The 19,046-nt window shown below is 33.9% G+C and overlaps 1 protein-coding gene across 1 annotated transcript in view; it reads left to right on the forward strand.

Annotated features, from left to right (window-relative positions):
• Positions 1–17,324, forward strand: part of LOC127838003 (uncharacterized) — a 23,547-nt gene extending 6,223 nt beyond the window's left edge. The window contains exons 12-20 of the mRNA XM_052365492.1: positions 119–346; positions 636–806; positions 2,203–2,397; positions 2,631–2,909; positions 3,273–3,455; positions 3,990–4,145; positions 5,492–5,593; positions 7,224–7,311; positions 14,949–17,324. Of these exons, the coding sequence (XP_052221452.1) occupies positions 119–346; positions 636–806; positions 2,203–2,397; positions 2,631–2,909; positions 3,273–3,455; positions 3,990–4,145; positions 5,492–5,593; positions 7,224–7,311; positions 14,949–15,165 (1,619 nt within the window). The 3' untranslated portion in view covers positions 15,166–17,324. The remainder of the gene's footprint in view (positions 1–118; positions 347–635; positions 807–2,202; positions 2,398–2,630; positions 2,910–3,272; positions 3,456–3,989; positions 4,146–5,491; positions 5,594–7,223; positions 7,312–14,948) is intronic.
• The last annotated feature ends 1,722 nt before the right edge of the window (positions 17,325–19,046 follow it).

Raw genomic sequence — 19,046 nt, forward strand, 5'->3', positions numbered from 1 at the left:
TTAGGAATTTATCTAGCTTATTAAGTAAGTCGATAATAAACATTCAGGTACAAGATAATATCGTTTAATATATGTGTATAGATTGGCCGATAATCTAATTATACTTTCTGTTTCACAGCCTATGACGAGTGTTCTACATTTCCGTGTGGCAATCACACCTGTGTGAACGGTCTAGGGACATTAACGTGCGTGTGCAGTGGGGGATGGAGCGGAACGCGTTGCGAGATTCCGCCTGACTATTGTCTGAACCATGACTGCAAACACGGAGTGTGCGTGCCCGGAAACGGAACATATTCATGCAACTGCACAGACTTCTACACAGGAAGCGACTGCTCTATTCCACCAGGTTATAATTGCCTTTTACTTGTGTGTACATGTAGTTATAAACACTCAGTTTATAATATTACTGCAAGGAGAATATAGGTACATATTCAGTATTATAAGTATATTCCTACTGCTTTTACCCTTTACTTTTCTACAATGTGCTCACCTGATGATTTTGTAAATATTATACTCGCGTAAAGCAATTTCGATTGTTTAATGTACCAATAAAAGGGACAGATGGCAATCCTTATTATTCGTATAATGTAAAATCTATATTGGTGCGCACAATCCAATATGATTATAAATCTTAGTAAACGGCATGTGGTCTCTATGGGCGGACTGGTCATCATGTGGCGTAACATGTGGAGGTGGTAATCAGTCACGGGAGAGACAATGCACAAACCCGGCGCCCGGGCCAGGAGGACTAACCTGCCAGGGCCCAGATGTTGAGACGAAATACTGCAATACTGAGAAATGCCCGGGTAAGATCCATATTGACACGTAATAGATAATACTAACATAAATTAAACAACGAAATTTGTTTTAAAAAAATATATATACTAGAAAGTTGCTTAACCTTTAAACACAATATGATTATTGCAACTTGAAACTTAAGCATTTCATTTTTTGATTGAACGCCTATTTCTACGTATAAAACATATTCAATGGCGTTGTACAATAGAAATAAAAAATCTAAACACAAATTAAAAACATACAAAGGTACATCATGTATAATCGTATAATAATGCAAAATAGTCACCGAAAAAGTATGTCTTAAGTTGTTTTTGAAAGTGTCTATACATTGTCTTAAACTCAAAGTTAGGTTGTTCCATAGTTTTGGACCTACAGTACTGAAGCTTCTATTACTGAATAATCTTTTCTTGTTGATAGGTAGATTAGAACAGCCTATTGATGATGTTGATGATCTAAGATTACGTTTAGAAATTCGGTCAAATAGGCAGGGGCATTACCAATTGAACAGTTAAACATGTATGTAAACATTTTGAATTCGATTCTAGCATTGATTGGCAGCCAGTGAAGGTCATAGAGTGATTGTTTTAAACTGTCACTTTTTCTATGACTCAAAACCAATTTTGCGCACATATTTTGAATACGCTGTAATTTTGCCAATTCACTCTGGGAGATGCCGTACACAATAACGTTGCAAAAGTCCAAATGGGAAATGACTCAAGAAAGAACTAGTGTTTCTGTGGCGTGTTAAGTATGTACGAATGCTTTTTATTTTGAAATAATTTAACATTGCAGATCTACACTTTCTCTTAACGTGTTCCTTAAATTTCTGGGTTTCGGCCAAAAAAGCGCCTAAATATCTTATGCTTCTTTGTCGCTTGATCTTGTCACCACATACATCAATGACCTGCGTGTTACACTTATTTAATTGAGGGCGACTTCCAAACACTATGTATTCAGTTTTTGAAGCGCGTTCATTTTGAGCTTGTTACTGTTCATCCAATTTTTTGTGCACAATCTTGGAGTTTGTTGATGGCTTCAGTTTCTTTCGATATAATCGGTTTTAAATGTTTGCTGGCAGTATGGTCGCCTGCGAAGCCAAGGACAGAGGTGGAAGGGGGCACTATGTCAAATATTATTCCTGCATAGGTGAAGTAGAGACAATGACCCAAACAACTTCCTTGTGGGACACTGCATTTCAACTCACATGGCTTTGACATGCCTCCGTTCACACTAACACAACAACTTCGCGACCGCATGTATGAGTCCATCCAGTCCAGCGCCACACCAAAAACGCCATATTGACTTTTTAACACATCTAAGAGTATGTCATTATCTACGGTGTTGGAAGCAGCAATAAAGTCTAGTGCAATTATATTATCTATTAAACACTTCACTTTTTTTCAGAATGCTCAAAGCTCAAACGTAGCTTTGGTACAATAGTTAAATGTATCGAATCGCCATCATGGGACAATCGTTGTAATGTTAGTTGTCTTAATGGCACCACGTTTCCAAGCGGACAAGAACCCTTCCCCGAGTACACGTGTGGTCCCTCCACTAATTACGAGTGGAATCCTGACAATGTGATACCGGAATGCGTAGGTTGGTACACTACTGCATATGACACTGTCAAATGTATTTTTGTTTGTGGAAATCCCGTCAAAGATGATAAGTCAAATTTTCCGTTTGGATTCCGTTTACATATAATTCAACTGTGTTACATTGTGTAACATTGGTGCGTTTTATTGTTTTGTGTAAAGAAAGGATGCATATTATTTTGGGAATATATATGTTTAATAGACGAGTAATGCGTTCTTTTCTACTTACTTATCCAGATTACAATTCTCCGCTCATGCTTGAAGCGCTAAGTACAGCGAATTTCAATGATGACGTCATTTATTCGCGTAAGAACAAGGTTGAACAGTCTATATTGGACAATTTGGCAACTCTTCCTTGCGGCATTGCCAATACATGTGAAAGAAAGGTAACAGTAAGTTACAAGTCTAACGAAAGTCGGAAGCGAAGTACTGGATCCACACTGACGATTTCAGTTAAGATGAAACTACCAGACTTGAAAACACTTAATATGGCCGATTACACACAAAACGGAACAGGTACATGTATAGTGTGTATGGGTATACTGTTAAACTTATATCATTTTGTCTCTATATTTTTACAGCAAACATACACACTCTAGGTTTTAAAGCATCTTAAGTGTGTAATAGCCCTCGGCAAACGCTTTCAGTCTTTCAACCTAACAACAAAACAATCTTTAACCATTTCGCCATAAAGGCAACCAAAACACGATGTATAAAAACCAATGAGACCATTAAATATACAGCATGGATATAGTTTTATGATAAAGTCAGCATATACCAAAGAAAGCTGTTACATTTATCTGCGCCGCGCAAGATAATTCGCTTTATATTCAACGCAAATCAGCACTAACCCTGTAATGGCTGTATTTATAATTACAGTAACAACTGATCTACAAGTGCTTCAAAATACATTCAATGCAACGATAGATGTTCTAAAATATCTACAAAATATGACGGTCTTCAACGTTTCTGGTGAGCTTTACAGAGTAGATCCGGCTTCCGTAAATGCCTTCATTGGCATATACTGTCAATCTGGATTTTCTGGAAAAGACGGATTGTGTGGTAAAAATAATTCCTCATATGGATAGTTCATGTACTAAGTATAGATTCAACTTTCTTTTGTCAACTGAACAAGTCTTAATTAAAATGTTGAATATGTTTAAATATAATGCATTCATGGTTTTAAACATGCAAAATAGTGTATACATGTTTTCTCAGCAAACTACGTTAATACTAGTCCCAACTTTACATAAGCAATTCATTACATCATTTTTGTATTTCCATTTTAATACGTATTCTTAAACAGCGTAAGGCGGACATTGGTTCTTACGGACAATGGTTCATATGCTCATTTTGACACAGGCGGACATTGATTCCTACATTTTGTTGTCAACAAGGACAATGGTTACTATGTTCTTAAATCCTAAGATTCTTCTCCTACATTATATTGACTCCCCGGCGAGTTGATCTTGCTTAATTTGCGATTTACGATCTATATAAAACATGCTGAAATATCAATAGCCGTGCATAGGATCTCTCAAACCGGAGTTGCAAGAGGCCTGCCATGCTTAAATGCATATACTGTTTGCATTTCAGTGGGGTGTCCTGCGGGTACGTATGAGGTCAACGCAGTGTGTCGTAGTTGTGACGTTGGTTCTTACCAATCTTTCACTGGTCAGACAAGTTGTAAACCCTGTCCGACCGGGTACACCACTGCTTCGTTAAAGGCTACAGGCGTTGACCAGTGTACTGGTATGTATACATGTGATAGTGTTGTTATTGTAGCACTGCTACGTGGAAAATAAAACTATTGTTTCGGGAACTTATCTTACATGCTCCATTGATTGTGAAAATAACATTCTTTGGTTTGTTTGAAAAGGAGTTGATCGAATCGTTTCTGAGCTTAAGGTAGCGCACCCGTAATGATTTCCCGCGATTTCTTCGAAGATTGAAGAGCCTTTTTCCTGTTTACTTATGGATATCTAATTAGCTGCTAATGTGAAGTTGTTGTGGCCAAGTGGTTAAGGCGATAGATTTAAAATATTTTTGTATCTTCCCGCGAAGGTTCGAATCCTGCCGACAACGTCCACTTTTTACGACGCGTTTAATTTCTTTTCTAACGTAATTTGATTTAATATAGCATATAAGCTATTTTTATTGTTAAATATGTTACACTTTTTATGCAAATTCTTCAATTTTTAACACTAAAACAACGCTTTGGCTAAATTGGGTGATTTACTGCTGAAAATACGAATCGTGCATGTTGTATTTTTATTTTTATTTTTAAAAGTAAACGGTAGATCTCTCTATTTCTTGGTATTTTGCTGTATAAAGTTTATCTATAAAAACTAAGTTCGAAATATTACTTAAATGATAATATTTTGAATTTTATGACACTTTGTTGTTAACCAACTCTATTTCTACTTGGCTGAAACCACTTACATTTCATGGCGCTCTTCCATCGATAACAAGTTATACAAAAATAAATGTATGTAAAAGAATACTAATTTCATCTTGTTTTAACTTTAAACACCTTAACTGCATCTGTACATACCAACTGCATGCCCATATTTGGAAATCTGGATGAAATATGGAACTTTCATATACTCCAAGGGTGAAAATAAACTGGACAAAAGCCGAACGTGGGGGTGGTTTTAAAAATTCAGTATATATTTTTTTAAAGCATGGAAAGCCTACCTTAACATTTGCATGTAGTTCATTGAAATGATGATGATTAAGAAAATAATACATTAGATTATATTTGGAAAGGTGTCCATTACGTGTGCGTTACCTTAAATAGTATTTTAAAATATAATTCAAATCAGTACAGATGATCGTTTCAGGAAGGAATAGTATAAATCCCTTTTTTGCTTATTTCAATTAAGGTGTTTAGTAGATAAAGCATTTGACCACGATTATCAGTAATAATACATATAATTCAACATACATATAGCAAGCTTCCCTAATAAAACTTCTATATGAGACCATTGCAAATTCAATTTACTAATGATAACACTGTGAAGTTGTATGGTAAATACAAGTAGATATGCCGCCTCAACTGCAATAAAACTTATGTTGTCTTTATTTAATTTTGATAGTTGTATCAGAGATCACAACAGGTTATCCCGTTACAACGGCCAATACGACCGATTCAGTAACGGACGACAGGAAGAAAGAAGATCAACCATCTGAATCTAACAGTAAGTTTTATCCGTCATAAGAACTTATTATTGTGAAAGATATTTTTTTGGAAAATCAGTCAAATGGCATCATAAAATTGCATGTTATTTTCGATCGATTTCCATTATAATGTATATGAGTATATGTCTAAATAGTAATTTATGTAATACTGCTTAAATAGCATGTGTAAATTGGTTTGATTTGGAAAAATAGTAAGAGTATCAGCTTTTCAATCGGCTTTTTAAAATTCTAACCGATTTTTAAAGATATAATTACAAATAAAAGTGAGTAAATAAAACTTAATTCGGGCTAATGTGATACTCCTATACATGCAGTAACAAAACACATGTTATATGTTCTGCACATATGAAAAGCAACATATAATCATGTCAACTTGCTGGAAACTCGCACTCGTATTGTTATGGTAAAGTAAATATTCAATGTTTGAGTATGTTAGTTATACCTTCTTTATTTAACTATTTCTACTGACCTCTGCAACCAGTTCGTTGATGTTAAGAAATGTTACATTAAATATTCCACACTTCTAACTAAACTTCATTTAATGTACCAGTTGGGGAGATTTGAAGATTGTTTAAGTCTATTAACCCAAATATAGACATAACAATTAAAACAACTGAAAGCGAAGGGCTCAGTAAAAAAAAGCAATGAATGTTCAGTTAAAGCACTAAATAAAGTTGATTATGCTTGCGTTCTTCCTGATCAAACATCCTGTGCCTTTACCCCTATGCATTTCAATATATGAATATATCTGGGTGTAAACGTGTTGTCAGAAATTCAAGCACATGTACAAGCAGTCCAAAGCTCGCAGGTGTCATGCAAAAGGTTAAAATTCCAGCGGATCTAATTCGCCCTCTAAGTTAATTATTTGATGATGCTTTTTATTCTTAAATCAGTTCAATTGCATAGCGAAAAGACTTTTATTTGACTACCCAAAAGCATGTGAATCATATCCATACGCACTGGTATCCAGCTGAGGTCAAAACGTAGCAAACCTTATCAGCGGTGATCAAATACCCAGTTAATGACTGAACACTCGCTCCTTTCGTGGACTTGACATTGTAATATATATTGAACATTAATAATGCAAATAACTTAAATCAAGTAAAAGAGATATAACTAACCTTACAGACAACTTGTTTTCTCAATTTTGACTCGCCTAGCTGCTCGTCCAACGTGGTCTTTCTATCGCGTACTAGTCCAAATATATAATCTTATTGTACACAGTTAAATAACATAACTTTAGGAATATATGTTACCCAACGTATTTTAGATGTTTTATTGTTTACTCAAAATACAAATTACACATGTGTATATCCTAATAATGTTCTTTTATCAGTTACTTTTTTAATAAAGCCCACTACTGCATTAAAACAATTTTGTTTATTACTGAAGTGTTTTAATCTATCATTGAAAATATTTAGCTATAATTAAATTATATTTTCTCCCAGAAGACTTATCTATATACATTTGGATATTGATCAATGCTGATAAAGGCTGTGACCACAGTCGGATGCAAGTACAAATTGATATGATATACGGGGTTTGGGGATAACTTAATAAAATGCATTACTGACACCAGATCTGATGGGTCGCAAGCACTTCTCCAAACACCAGTTATGTGTATTTCAGCGACAGTAATTATCGCCTCAGTGGTACCTTCGGTGGTGTTACTCGGTGCAGTCATTGCTCTCGCTGTTTATTGCTGTAAACGTAGAAGGTACATATGTGTTAACCTTTCAAAATAGCATTTGGCACATACTTCATGTGTCTTGAAAGTTAATAATCATAAATATTGTAAATCTTTATCATAAAACAATCGTACTTTATAACGTTGTGCATATGCAAGTAATGTGTAATTATGCTCTTATAAAGATTAATCATTAAATGATAAAAAATGTATCAATAACTGAAGCCAGTATTCGTCATGTTTTCTTTATTTCGAGAAACATTGACAACATTACGGAAATTAATATCAGTGGTAAAATAGCGTATAAGATTAACTGTAATATACAGTGTATCGGTGTGTAAACGGGATTTTGTAGCTAAATACTTCAAATGGCACTCGTATTATAAGTTAAACAATGTTTATTTTAAGGAGACAAACAATATACATAAAACACTAGATATTTACTTCCTCTGTATGTAAATATATGTTTGATTTGAGTAAAGTATCCACATATGTAAAAGTAGATCATACATACGTTAATAAACGATACAATACAAAATTACCCTTTAGTAATAACATGTATCATTCAGGGGGGCACGCGTATACGGGAGCTTACCGCGTTTAAGTGAGAAAGTTGTTGCAAAACTTCAAAGATGGCGTCGTTTAAGTGTTTTTCGTGAAGGAGTAGCGGATATTTTCACCCGGTAAGCCAGTTTATATTTATATTTCTTTTAAATGAATAAGCCCTTTCGGCTCTACGGTGTTTGTGCTCCCCTCGGTTTTTTGTTTCAAAACCGTAAACGTCGGAATAAAAAAGTTATTGAAGCAAAACCGTCGACACATTTGTTGTTTAATTTCTTGACCTTCGAGATGTTGGATGTTCGAATATCATTTTCTCTCATAATAAACAGTATTTGTGCATGTGTACAGTAAAATATAACATAAATCACGAATATTTTATTATCTCGACGCGTTGTTATGTCTATTAATTCATTTTATGCCGAATTATAACGGGTTAACCCCCATTTTTGGAACTAAACTTCCTTTTAAGCACATTTTGGGACGTGACTTCCAAATGATTAACAGCTCTTTCCTATGTTACAAGGTTTTATGCGAAATAAATTTCGTGAATGAATTCCGCATTGGTGCGAATGTCTTGGAAAACATTTTCACTTGAAGAAATCAAGAGTTTTCTTTTTTCTATTAATTGTTTTATTATTAATTTGTATTATTATATTGTAGTGAGCTGGTTTTTGAGTACAAAAATTGTTTACCATTTAAATACTTGTGTGTACAGTGACATTCGGTTGGTCTGGTGTTTTTACAAACATAATAAGTAAAATATGCATATGAATCTGATAATACACAGACCCACTAACATATAAATCAAACCATGTTTGTAATTTACCAATTTTGACCAAGAATCCTGCCACTGTTCTTTCTTGTAAAGTTGACTTGAAAACGGTCCGCTCGTAAACACACTTTTACTTCAATTATCTATGTTTAACACTGAATGTTTATAGCTTAAAATAACTCTCCGTAAAAGTTGAGTACACATATTTCGCGAGTCCATGCTTGTTATACGTATATCTTCATTATTTGTATTGTTATTTGTAATGTTCAGTAGTAATCGGCATGTGATTTTTCCACTGTCCGCCATCTTGGAATGTCGACTTGTGGGCAATTTTTGCATAGCAACACACAGCGGTGTAAACATAAATCTCACCGGCGCTATCTTTAAGCTTTAGGTAAGAAAGCTGCACTATTTTTAGCAGACATAAGGTCATTATTTAGTTCATATAGTCTGTTTTAAGTTGTTTTGTCATTTAAAGTCTATTTTATTATTTATAAGTGTTAAGCGTGCGAGCGTTCCATAATTGGTCACGGCAGTTATTGTGACCCGTTTTTGGTCACACTGTGACCAATATTTTGTCACAGTGACCAACTTCTGGTCACAGTGACCAATTTCTGGTCACAAGTGGAACGCCGCGGCTATATAAAGTGACCAAATTTTGGTCACAAGATTCATTCTAGTCAAAACCTTAAGGCAGGCAACATCCACGCCAATTTTTTTCTTAAAAAGTACTTTTTCATTTCGTGAGTAATTTAAGTAACTTATAATAACAGTAATACCTTTGTAAGCAGATAATATAGCGAACATTTAACATATTTCATTAAACTTGAGCATTATTTAAAGTATTCAATCTAATTTGGTTATGATCGTTGGCAAGTGTCATTGTTCCTTAAATTCGACGAAGTCCCGTTTACGAGTGTAATGTCCATTGTCAAAAATATCTATTTTGACGCGCAGTTTACCGTCGCAAGATTGAAAGTATTGTAAAACCTTAATAAAGGTTGCAGGTCATTTTGTTGTTGGAAATATAACATTTTGTTGAGTTATTCGTGGAAACTGAATAAAAGTTGTTTGAAGTTGAATCGGACTTTGAGTTAAACATTAACCACCAATGATAAGGAGCGCACTAACGGAGCGTAACAATATGTTTTATCGCGTACTTAACGCTAACATTTAGTGTGTGTAATATAAGACATTCGACGGTATTATAACACAGTGTAATTCTTACCTGTTTATTTTAACACATATGGACATACTTATGTTTGAATATGCATCCAACGGAATACTATGCTTACTATTTCCAGATATCTAGACGCCAGTTATATATGTGGAGGATGCCAATATTAAAAAAGACGGCGTAACGAAGTGTGTACCGCTCTAGAATGCGATAGGTACATGAAAACCCACCAATCAAACAAAAAAGATTACGTCGAAGTACCTTGCCAAACAATCACATATACGTGCAATAAAAGTGTAATGAAAAACATAAGAGGGTAAAGCCGGTTTGATACTAGTATAAGGTTGATGTAACCAAATACTGCCATTGTTGCGATTCGGAATACATGAAGCAATTTGGAATACCTGACATCTGCTTAGAAGATGCATATCGGTGGATGTTTTTTTTATGATACTTAAATATGAATTGTTTATTTAATACAATGACATTTGACGCGTTTTACCATAACGATACTGATACATGTATTTGACTTTGATGTGACACATTTTGGACGACCTTCTTTTAAACCAGTTCTGAGTTGGTCACTATATTATAATCGCAAACAGTGAATTTGTAGTGGATAGAAAGATTTGTGCAAATGCAATACACGATATGATTTCAGTAGAAGTGATCAATATAATTTTTATACATGTATGTTTTTCCTCTTTTATACCAATGTGAATACATATTATTTATGACTGTTGTATTGAGGGAATAAAGTATTGGTTCACTTAGAAAGATTATTTCGTTTGTTCCTAACATTGCCTTCTAATCGTAAGAAATGTTAATATGTCAAATGCATAACGAATTAAATCCGACCCAAATCTTTTTTTTATCATGTATGTAAGTGCTGAATACAATTGAAAATTTATGCAGAGACATCGTAGAAAGAAATGACGTAACACAGATAATGGTTTATTTTCATAACAAAGTGAGAAACTAGCATCATGACATATGCGGAATAAAACGTGTAAGTAAGTAGCTCTCATAGCAATTATATGTCAGACGTGTCTATGTGTACTTTATAAATAAAACAAAAACACTACAAACATCAGCTGTACATGTTTTGTTATGTTCGTGTTTTTTATTTGCTGTTTTAGTCCGGCTCTTTTGAAGGATTCTTTCTTGCATATTCTACATTTAAACTCATGTGGTCCATGAATGGGGCATGATATCTCCATCCTCCCCTGATGTAAAATTCCTCATTAAATATACTGCAACGAAAGATGCACTTATTTTCACCCTTTAACCTGCATCATCTGAAAAGACAGTAAAAGAATTGTTAAAAAAAGTTCATAGCAGAATAAGGTCGACACGTCATAAAATACATGAAAATAATTATAATATTACTGAAAGATAAACGTTCTATTATCTCGTACATCAGCCACCACACAACCCATCTTCTTGAAAATAGGTGAATTGATTCAATTGGTCGGCCGGTTTTTCGAACAGCATTATTATTATTCTACAGTAAGTAACGTGATTAAGAAAACACTTATATTGCACCACGTAACATGCTATAAAACTATACTATTGAAGTACACATATACACTTTATTTAAGATGGGTAGGTATATCATGTCAAGCTCTTTTACATATGAAAGAGCTGTTTGTCATTTGGAAATCAGGTCCCAAAATATGCTTAAAAGGAAGTCAGTTCCAAATAAGGGGGTTAAACCAATAATGTTTGCCAATAAATTAATTATCAGTGATAAAACGGCGTCGGTAAAATGAAATGATCATGATTTTATTTATATTTTACTGTTCACGTGTGTCAATACTGTGTATTATAAGAGAAAATGATATGTGTACATCCAATTTCTCGAACGTCCCGTCAGTAGACAACAGATTTGTGGACGGTTTTCCTTCAATAACTTTTTTATCCCGACGTCTACGATCTCGAAACAAAAAACCGAGGGAAGCACACACACCGGAGAGCCGAAACGGCGTATTCATTTAAAATAATTATAAATACAAAGGGGCTTACCGGGTGAAAATATCCTCCCTTCCTTTAAGAAAATCCAACAAACGACGCCATCTTTGAAGTTTTGCAACAACTTTCTCACTTAAACGCGGTAAGCTCCCGTATACGTGTGCCCCCCTGATCATTTAAAGCCTCTATAACGCTCAAAATCGACGACAATTTCGTAAAGTATTTCGTAAAATAAAGTTAACACCTATACAATCCGTTTTCCTTATAACAAAAGCCACAATTTCAACGCCAGATGTGGTATGATTACATAGATTTTTGCAGATACAAAATACTTGTTTTTATTTATTTGTGACACAATTAATTCCATTTTAATTTCCCGCGAATATATCTATTCATACGACACGCGAAAACCATGTTTGTGTTCATGTGTCGTATGAATAGATATCGTTGCGGGAAATTAACATGGAATGAGATATGCAAAACAATAATAAAAAACGAGCATTTTGTATCTTCAAACATCTATTTTACCAGACCACATCTGGCGTTGAAATTTCGGCAATTGCCATAAGGAACACTGATTTTTAATTGGTACAGTTTATTTTACGAAATATTATATGAAAGTTTCGTTGATTTTGAGTTGTAATATTATTTTAAACAAATTTAGTTAGTGGAGTATTTTGTTTACGTTCGGAAAATAACGGTGCTCTTAATATTTAAAAATAACAAAAATATAGATACATTTGACGAGATAAAGAATAAACATGTGAACATGCCAAGTTTATGGTAAATGTCTGTGCAACCAAATAACGTATTACGTATGAATTACGTAAAAACACTATGTTTATAATCGCGAAACACAACAACGTATACAATCGCGGATTGTCTTAAAAATGCGAATAGGGTGGTTAACATGTTTACTAGCATTGAACCAATGTATGCATCGGATTATATTTTTATGTTACAGTTTGTTGTCGAATAACCCAGGATCAGGAGTACAGAACAATCAAATCAAGAGTGCAAGAAAGCTATATTTTTTTATCGAACACGACATATTTTTCTTTGTTTGAATTCTTTAAAGGGATCTTTTCACGCTTTGGTAAATTGACAAAATTGAAAAAAGTTGTTTCAGATTCGCAAATTTTCGTTTTAGGTATGATATTTGTGAGGAAACAGTAATACTGAACATTTACCATGGTCTAATATAGCGATTATATGCATCTTTTGACGATTTTAAAACCTAAAAATTATAAAGCGTTGCAACGCGAAACGATTGAATAATTTGGAGAGTTCTGTTTTTGTCGTTAAATTTTGTGAAACTACGAAGATTGCTTATATAAGGTATAAAATACGTCTAGTATGTGTATTCGGCGGAATAGCTCAGTAGGCTAAGGCGTTTTTACTTCAGGACTCTGGCATGACTCCAGGGGTCACTGGTTCGAAACCTGCTCCGGGCAATGTCCTTTTCCTTTTTTTAATTTTATTCTTGATTTTTTACTGGAGCTTTTACGATCCAATGTTTACAATTATCAATATAAAGCATTTAATGAATAAGTTAAAAAATGCCAAAATCTGTGAAAAGGCCCCTTTAAGATATTGCATGACAACTATATGTTTGAATTGTCCGTCTATCTATTTGAATCTTACAATTACCAGCACGTATCAACGACGTCATCGAATAAAACAAAACAATATGGCTTAAATGGCATTGATAAAAAGAGCAAATGACTCAAAACTGAATGATAAAAATATTAATATGCGACGACACACTGATAAAATCAGTTGATATTAAAAGTTAAATATTGTTTGCGTTGAGTAAATGTGTAATGATAGAAAGTGTAATAACTTGTTGGATTAAATGTTTTTACAGCTTTTTCATTGGTAACTACGTGCTTGAAAGAACAATTGCGTTTTTAATTGTGCCGAAATGACGTTGGAACGTTATTTGCGTCACGTTAGGTATCACGACCTTAACGTAAATATCAGAATTTATTTTATGCTTTCCGGTGGTTTATAGAGAAACATCAGTGAACTAAAACTGATATTTCACTGTTTCAAACGGTAAAAAATATCACAGTGAACATTATTGATTATTTTCACTATTTTAGTGTGAAATGACGTCATTTTTTCGACAAAATGACGTTATTATCCCAGCGAAATTCTCCAGTTAAACTCTTTTACAATGTAATTAAACGGGAAAAAAAGCATTCAATAAAACGAAAATATGTTGGATTCGATAAAATGTATATTTAAATTCACTCGTGTTCATAAAAAATATATATTTCACTCATGCCTGCGCCACTCGGGAAAATATTATTGTCTATGATCACTCGTGAACTAAAATCGATAATCCATCGAATCCAACAAATATCCATTATATTTGCTAAGAAAGATTTGATTAAAAATCTGACATTCGTCATGTCAAGAATATAAGGCTTCGACCATACTACATGTAATTGCAAAACAACCCACACGTGATTACAGGCGGCGTTTCGTGTAAATTGGTAATATGTTTGTCTATCGAATGAATTGAGTTATTTTGGACGTATTATACGTCTATAAGCCACTAAGTAGCAAATACCAGTGCATGTGCATTGTCTAAATTTTCCGTTAATTGTGCTGCCCGTAACATACTTTTCGCGTTTTTATCGACTGCCTAGAGACGTTAGTTAAAACGTATTATTTTAGCTCGATTGCATCGAAAGCCTAAGGCTTGTATAAACGCTTTCGAGTCCGTTTCCTGGACACAGAACCAGTACTTGGTGTCTTTGGAGAGATCTAAAGAACGCTCTCATGGTGGGGATCGAACCCGTGACCTCCCGGTCGCTAAGCGGACAACATATTCATTACACCACGGCGACCTCAATAAAGGTCATCTAAGAAAAAACAAAGTAGTTCAACATCATACCATAAAGTTCGGCCTATACGTTTAGCATTTTACTCAAACGTGCTTGAAACCTAGGCCACCTAGCATAATGGTTTTTCGTGTGCTGACAATGACATTATAGCGATTTATATGGAATATTATGCTTCAAGAAATGCACAATATAATTGAGTTCTCATTTAAATAAGAGTACTATAAACATCTATGCATTGTCATTTTGTGTACTATAAGAATATTTGATGTTAAATTAGATCTATTGCATAACACACGCGTTTGTTTAATATGTATCTTTTTCATAATCGTAGAAAGAAAACAGAGAATCCGACGTACACAGACTATAGCACAGCATCAGATTGGCTACCTGACCAATTTGTTCACGAGATGCTTGCAACAAACTCAGTCACACAAGAAGGCCAGGTAGTGGAACGAATCGTTAACACTACGTCTGACACACAAGCGACTTCATCAAAAGAACAGTTAGCAAATCATTCCGTTTACAATTCGTCTGACATTTGTGCTTGATACGAGATGCACGTTAGCACGTGTGCTATTAATATGGTAAAGCTTGAAAAGGAATTCGAGTTTCAATCGTTAAAAATGAAAATGATCACGCGCTTGTACTACGCTATCATCCCTTGCAAAACTTTCTTTTATTATTTCTTTTATTAAATGTTTAACATTAAAGCCACACACCTTGAAATGAACTTATTTGGCACAGTAAATTTTAGTATAAATAAGAAACATAATTTATCTATGCCAATTAGAATGTATATGATGGTAACAAGGTAGAAATCCGTCATTTTAGCGCTTTAAAACTCAAAAATAATCTAGTTCGTCGAAATGGACGTAAACGTCCAGAAATCCTACTTTCGGTTTTAAAAGCGTTGCAGTTAGAAAAATAATAAATTACTTGCTAACTAGGCTATAGATTTAATTTCATCCATGTCAATTAGAATATATCTGGTGGGTACAAGGTAGAAATCCGTCTTTTTGCGCTTTAAAACTTAAAAATAATCGCCTTTGTCGAAATAGACATATACATGTAAAGAAATCCTACTTTCGGTTTTAAAAGTTTGAAAATAGTATATTACTTGCTAAATAGGCTATAGTATTAATTATAATTTTGCACACTTTCAAATGGCATACATAGGTATTGATTTGCATGTACTACATTTCAAGGAGTGTGGCTTTAAGAGACAAGTTTTGAATTGATGTGTGGTCAAAATTCCAAGCGTTGCATTCAAAATTTATGTGAGATAAAAGTTCATGTTTGATCTTAGATTGTGTACAAGCAGCGTTTGAACTTAAACACACTACTTTAAAGTAAAATCACAGCTTTCCTATTTTATTTTTGCTTCATTTGGTGTATAGCCAAATCATTAAAGTTGTGTTTTTGGCTTCTAAAGAAGTATCCAACTATGCACGTAATGATGAAACTAGTCAGCTGACATATATACTTTTTGAAGCCTTAGGCTTCATTATTTTACTAAACTATTTTGCCTGTTTTTAAAGATTGAAACAATATATTTCTGAATCACGTTCTTGTATTCTCATGTCAAATAATGTGATAAGTACACTTTGGTACTCTAACTTTTTGTTTTTTCAGTTAGACTCCAGTTATTGTGTAAAATTGACTGCTTAACCCTCAATACCATATATGTAGACTTCTTAATAATTATTTACGGGAACAAATGCATCGTACAAGTCTACGATTTATAGACTTGTGCAATGATGCATCTGTATTGATGTTAACTTGTATTGTATTTGTTAGTATGTTTGTGTGTGTGCATATGCGTGATTGTTAAATTACACATCAACAACACATCACTAAACATCACTCAAAATTAAATGCGTTTATGCTGCCAGCGTAAATAAATAAAATTCAATATTACAGTGTAAAATACAACGCTCAATCCCTGTAAATATCATGCATTTGAGCGTACTTTGAGAAAATGTAATTACAGATGCGATTGCTTTTACTATTTGTTGTTGTTGTAATTGTTGTAATTGTATATTGCATTTATTGATTGTACTATTATATAGCACTATTTTGTGAAATGCTCACATATTTTGATATATGTAAGTGAACGTATTTGTAAATCACCTCTGTACAGACAATAACCACCATCACTTGAAACCCCTTGGTATTGTGACTTTGACGGCTCATTCTTTATTATACTGATTTAAGTTTATCTTTTGATCCTATGCTAGTATAATGATCTGTTTATACACCCAACATAACCACACGTATCATAATAATGAAACCATACATATTATCATCCTTCACCATTGGCTTCTTTTCCCTTCCATCTTATAATCTATCTGATATCTTAATTTTCAATTTAAAGCAGTTGTGTAGCAATGAACGAAATCAAATCTTAACAACGTACCTGTCGCCATGTGTCTTCATTGTCAATGGCAACAGGCGTATTATGTCATCGTTTCTTGCTCATCTTGTATTTATTGGAGGTTATTATTATGTTGTACATAAAACAAACACCAGGAAACGCTTTCATTGTTGCATAAAAATCACCAGCTATTTTTCAATTTGTACTACACTTATTATAGGAATGCCAATAATGGCTAAATGTAACAAGCATTTTTTCATTACAAATTTATGTACATGCATCTATGAACGAAGCACTGAGAATTAAACATCTAAGCAAACGTGTTCTGATAGAAAAAAGGATATTATTTTCTTCAGAAAGCTTTCTAAGTGGTTCTTGTGTGTTGCAACATTTTTTTGGATCTCTATATTCTTATTGCGATCAGGTGATATTCATCCTAACCCTGGGCCAACTTTGTCTGATATATCTTATTTCACAGATGCAAGCAATTCTTCTTTTCTCAATTCGCCAGCAACAAACCATATCCGTTTTGCCCATTACATTATTCAAAGTCTGATGCAAAAAGATGATGTTCTTTACACAGGTCTACGAAAATTCGAAATAATTGGTTTTACTGAAACATGGTTATACAGTTCCATTTTATCTGCTGATATCCTCTTTAACGGTTTCCACCAATCAATTCGCAAGGATCGAGCATTCGATTCACACGGTGGCGTTGCTTTATATGTAAAAAAAGTATCGCTTTCAGACGCAGACAAGATCTTGAACTGGATAATGTTGAACGTATTTGGATTGAAGTTTTTCCTTCAAAAAAAATAAATCCATTCTGTTTGGCGTGTTGTATAGACCAGGCGGTTTAAAAAACACGCCAAACAGAATGGATTTATTTTTTGAAGGAAAAACTTAAATCCAAATCCAAGTGCGGATAGATCATATATGCCTTCAATTGAAGATTCAATAGGGCTAGCCAGAGACACGAGAATATATAATACTATTAAAACCGGTGATTTTGACAAAAATGTCCTAGCTGAACCTTCGGCACGAAAAATTAATGATTTATGTCAAGAATATGAGTTAACGCAACTCATTAACGAACCAACACATTATTCTGAACAATCATCTTCCATTATTGATCTTATCTTTCAAAGTAATTGGAATACTGTTCTACTTTCTGGAACATGCGAACACTTTTTAGACCAAACCGTTCGATACCACTGCCCTGTTTTTCTAACATTAAAATTTACAAAACCCAAATACAAAATATTTCATCGACATATCTGGCGCTACGACATTGTGGATTATTCGAAACTATGATAATGATGTCGGATACTTATTGGAATCTATTTTAATGCGAAAATGTTGATACGTACGCAGACAATTTTACTTAAACAATACTGTACATTGCACACGTATTGCGAACAAAAATAATTGTATCCGTTTGCGTGATCTTTCATGGATGCACAATAACATAAAGAAAAAAATCTACAACGGAAGCGCCTTTACCGAAAAGCAAAACAAAAGAGTGATGTTCACTGGTCAAATGTCCGTCATCTAAAGAATGAGGTTGTATTACTCTTACGTTACTCGAAAATCTAATACTTTAACAATATTTCTCAAAAAACTAAAGTCATCAGACCTTTCCGCTAAAGACTGGTGGAAGACAATGCGAACAGTTGTTCCTACTAACACAACTAACACAATACCACCTCTTTACGATGAACAAACCAATGGATGGCACAAGTAAAGCGGATATGCTCAACAAGTTTTTTGCAAGCCCTGTTTAATTGATAAAATACATCACGATATTCCATCTATGCAACATACACACGAGAATAGTATTCAGTGTATACATATAACAGGAGGAAATAATAGACTCAATTAAATGTCTCAAGGTAGGAAATGCATCCGGTCCTGATGGAATAGATACTCAAATCCTAAAAGAGGCAATGCATTAATTAAGCTTTCCCTTGTGTGATGTGTTTAACTCTTGTTTAAATACATGCAAAATGACTTCTTGTTGGACACTTGCAAATGTGTGCGCAGATTACAAAAAAG

This window comes from Dreissena polymorpha, chromosome 7, assembly GCF_020536995.1.
Source record: "Dreissena polymorpha isolate Duluth1 chromosome 7, UMN_Dpol_1.0, whole genome shotgun sequence".
Lineage (NCBI taxonomy): Eukaryota > Metazoa > Mollusca > Bivalvia > Myida > Dreissenidae > Dreissena > Dreissena polymorpha.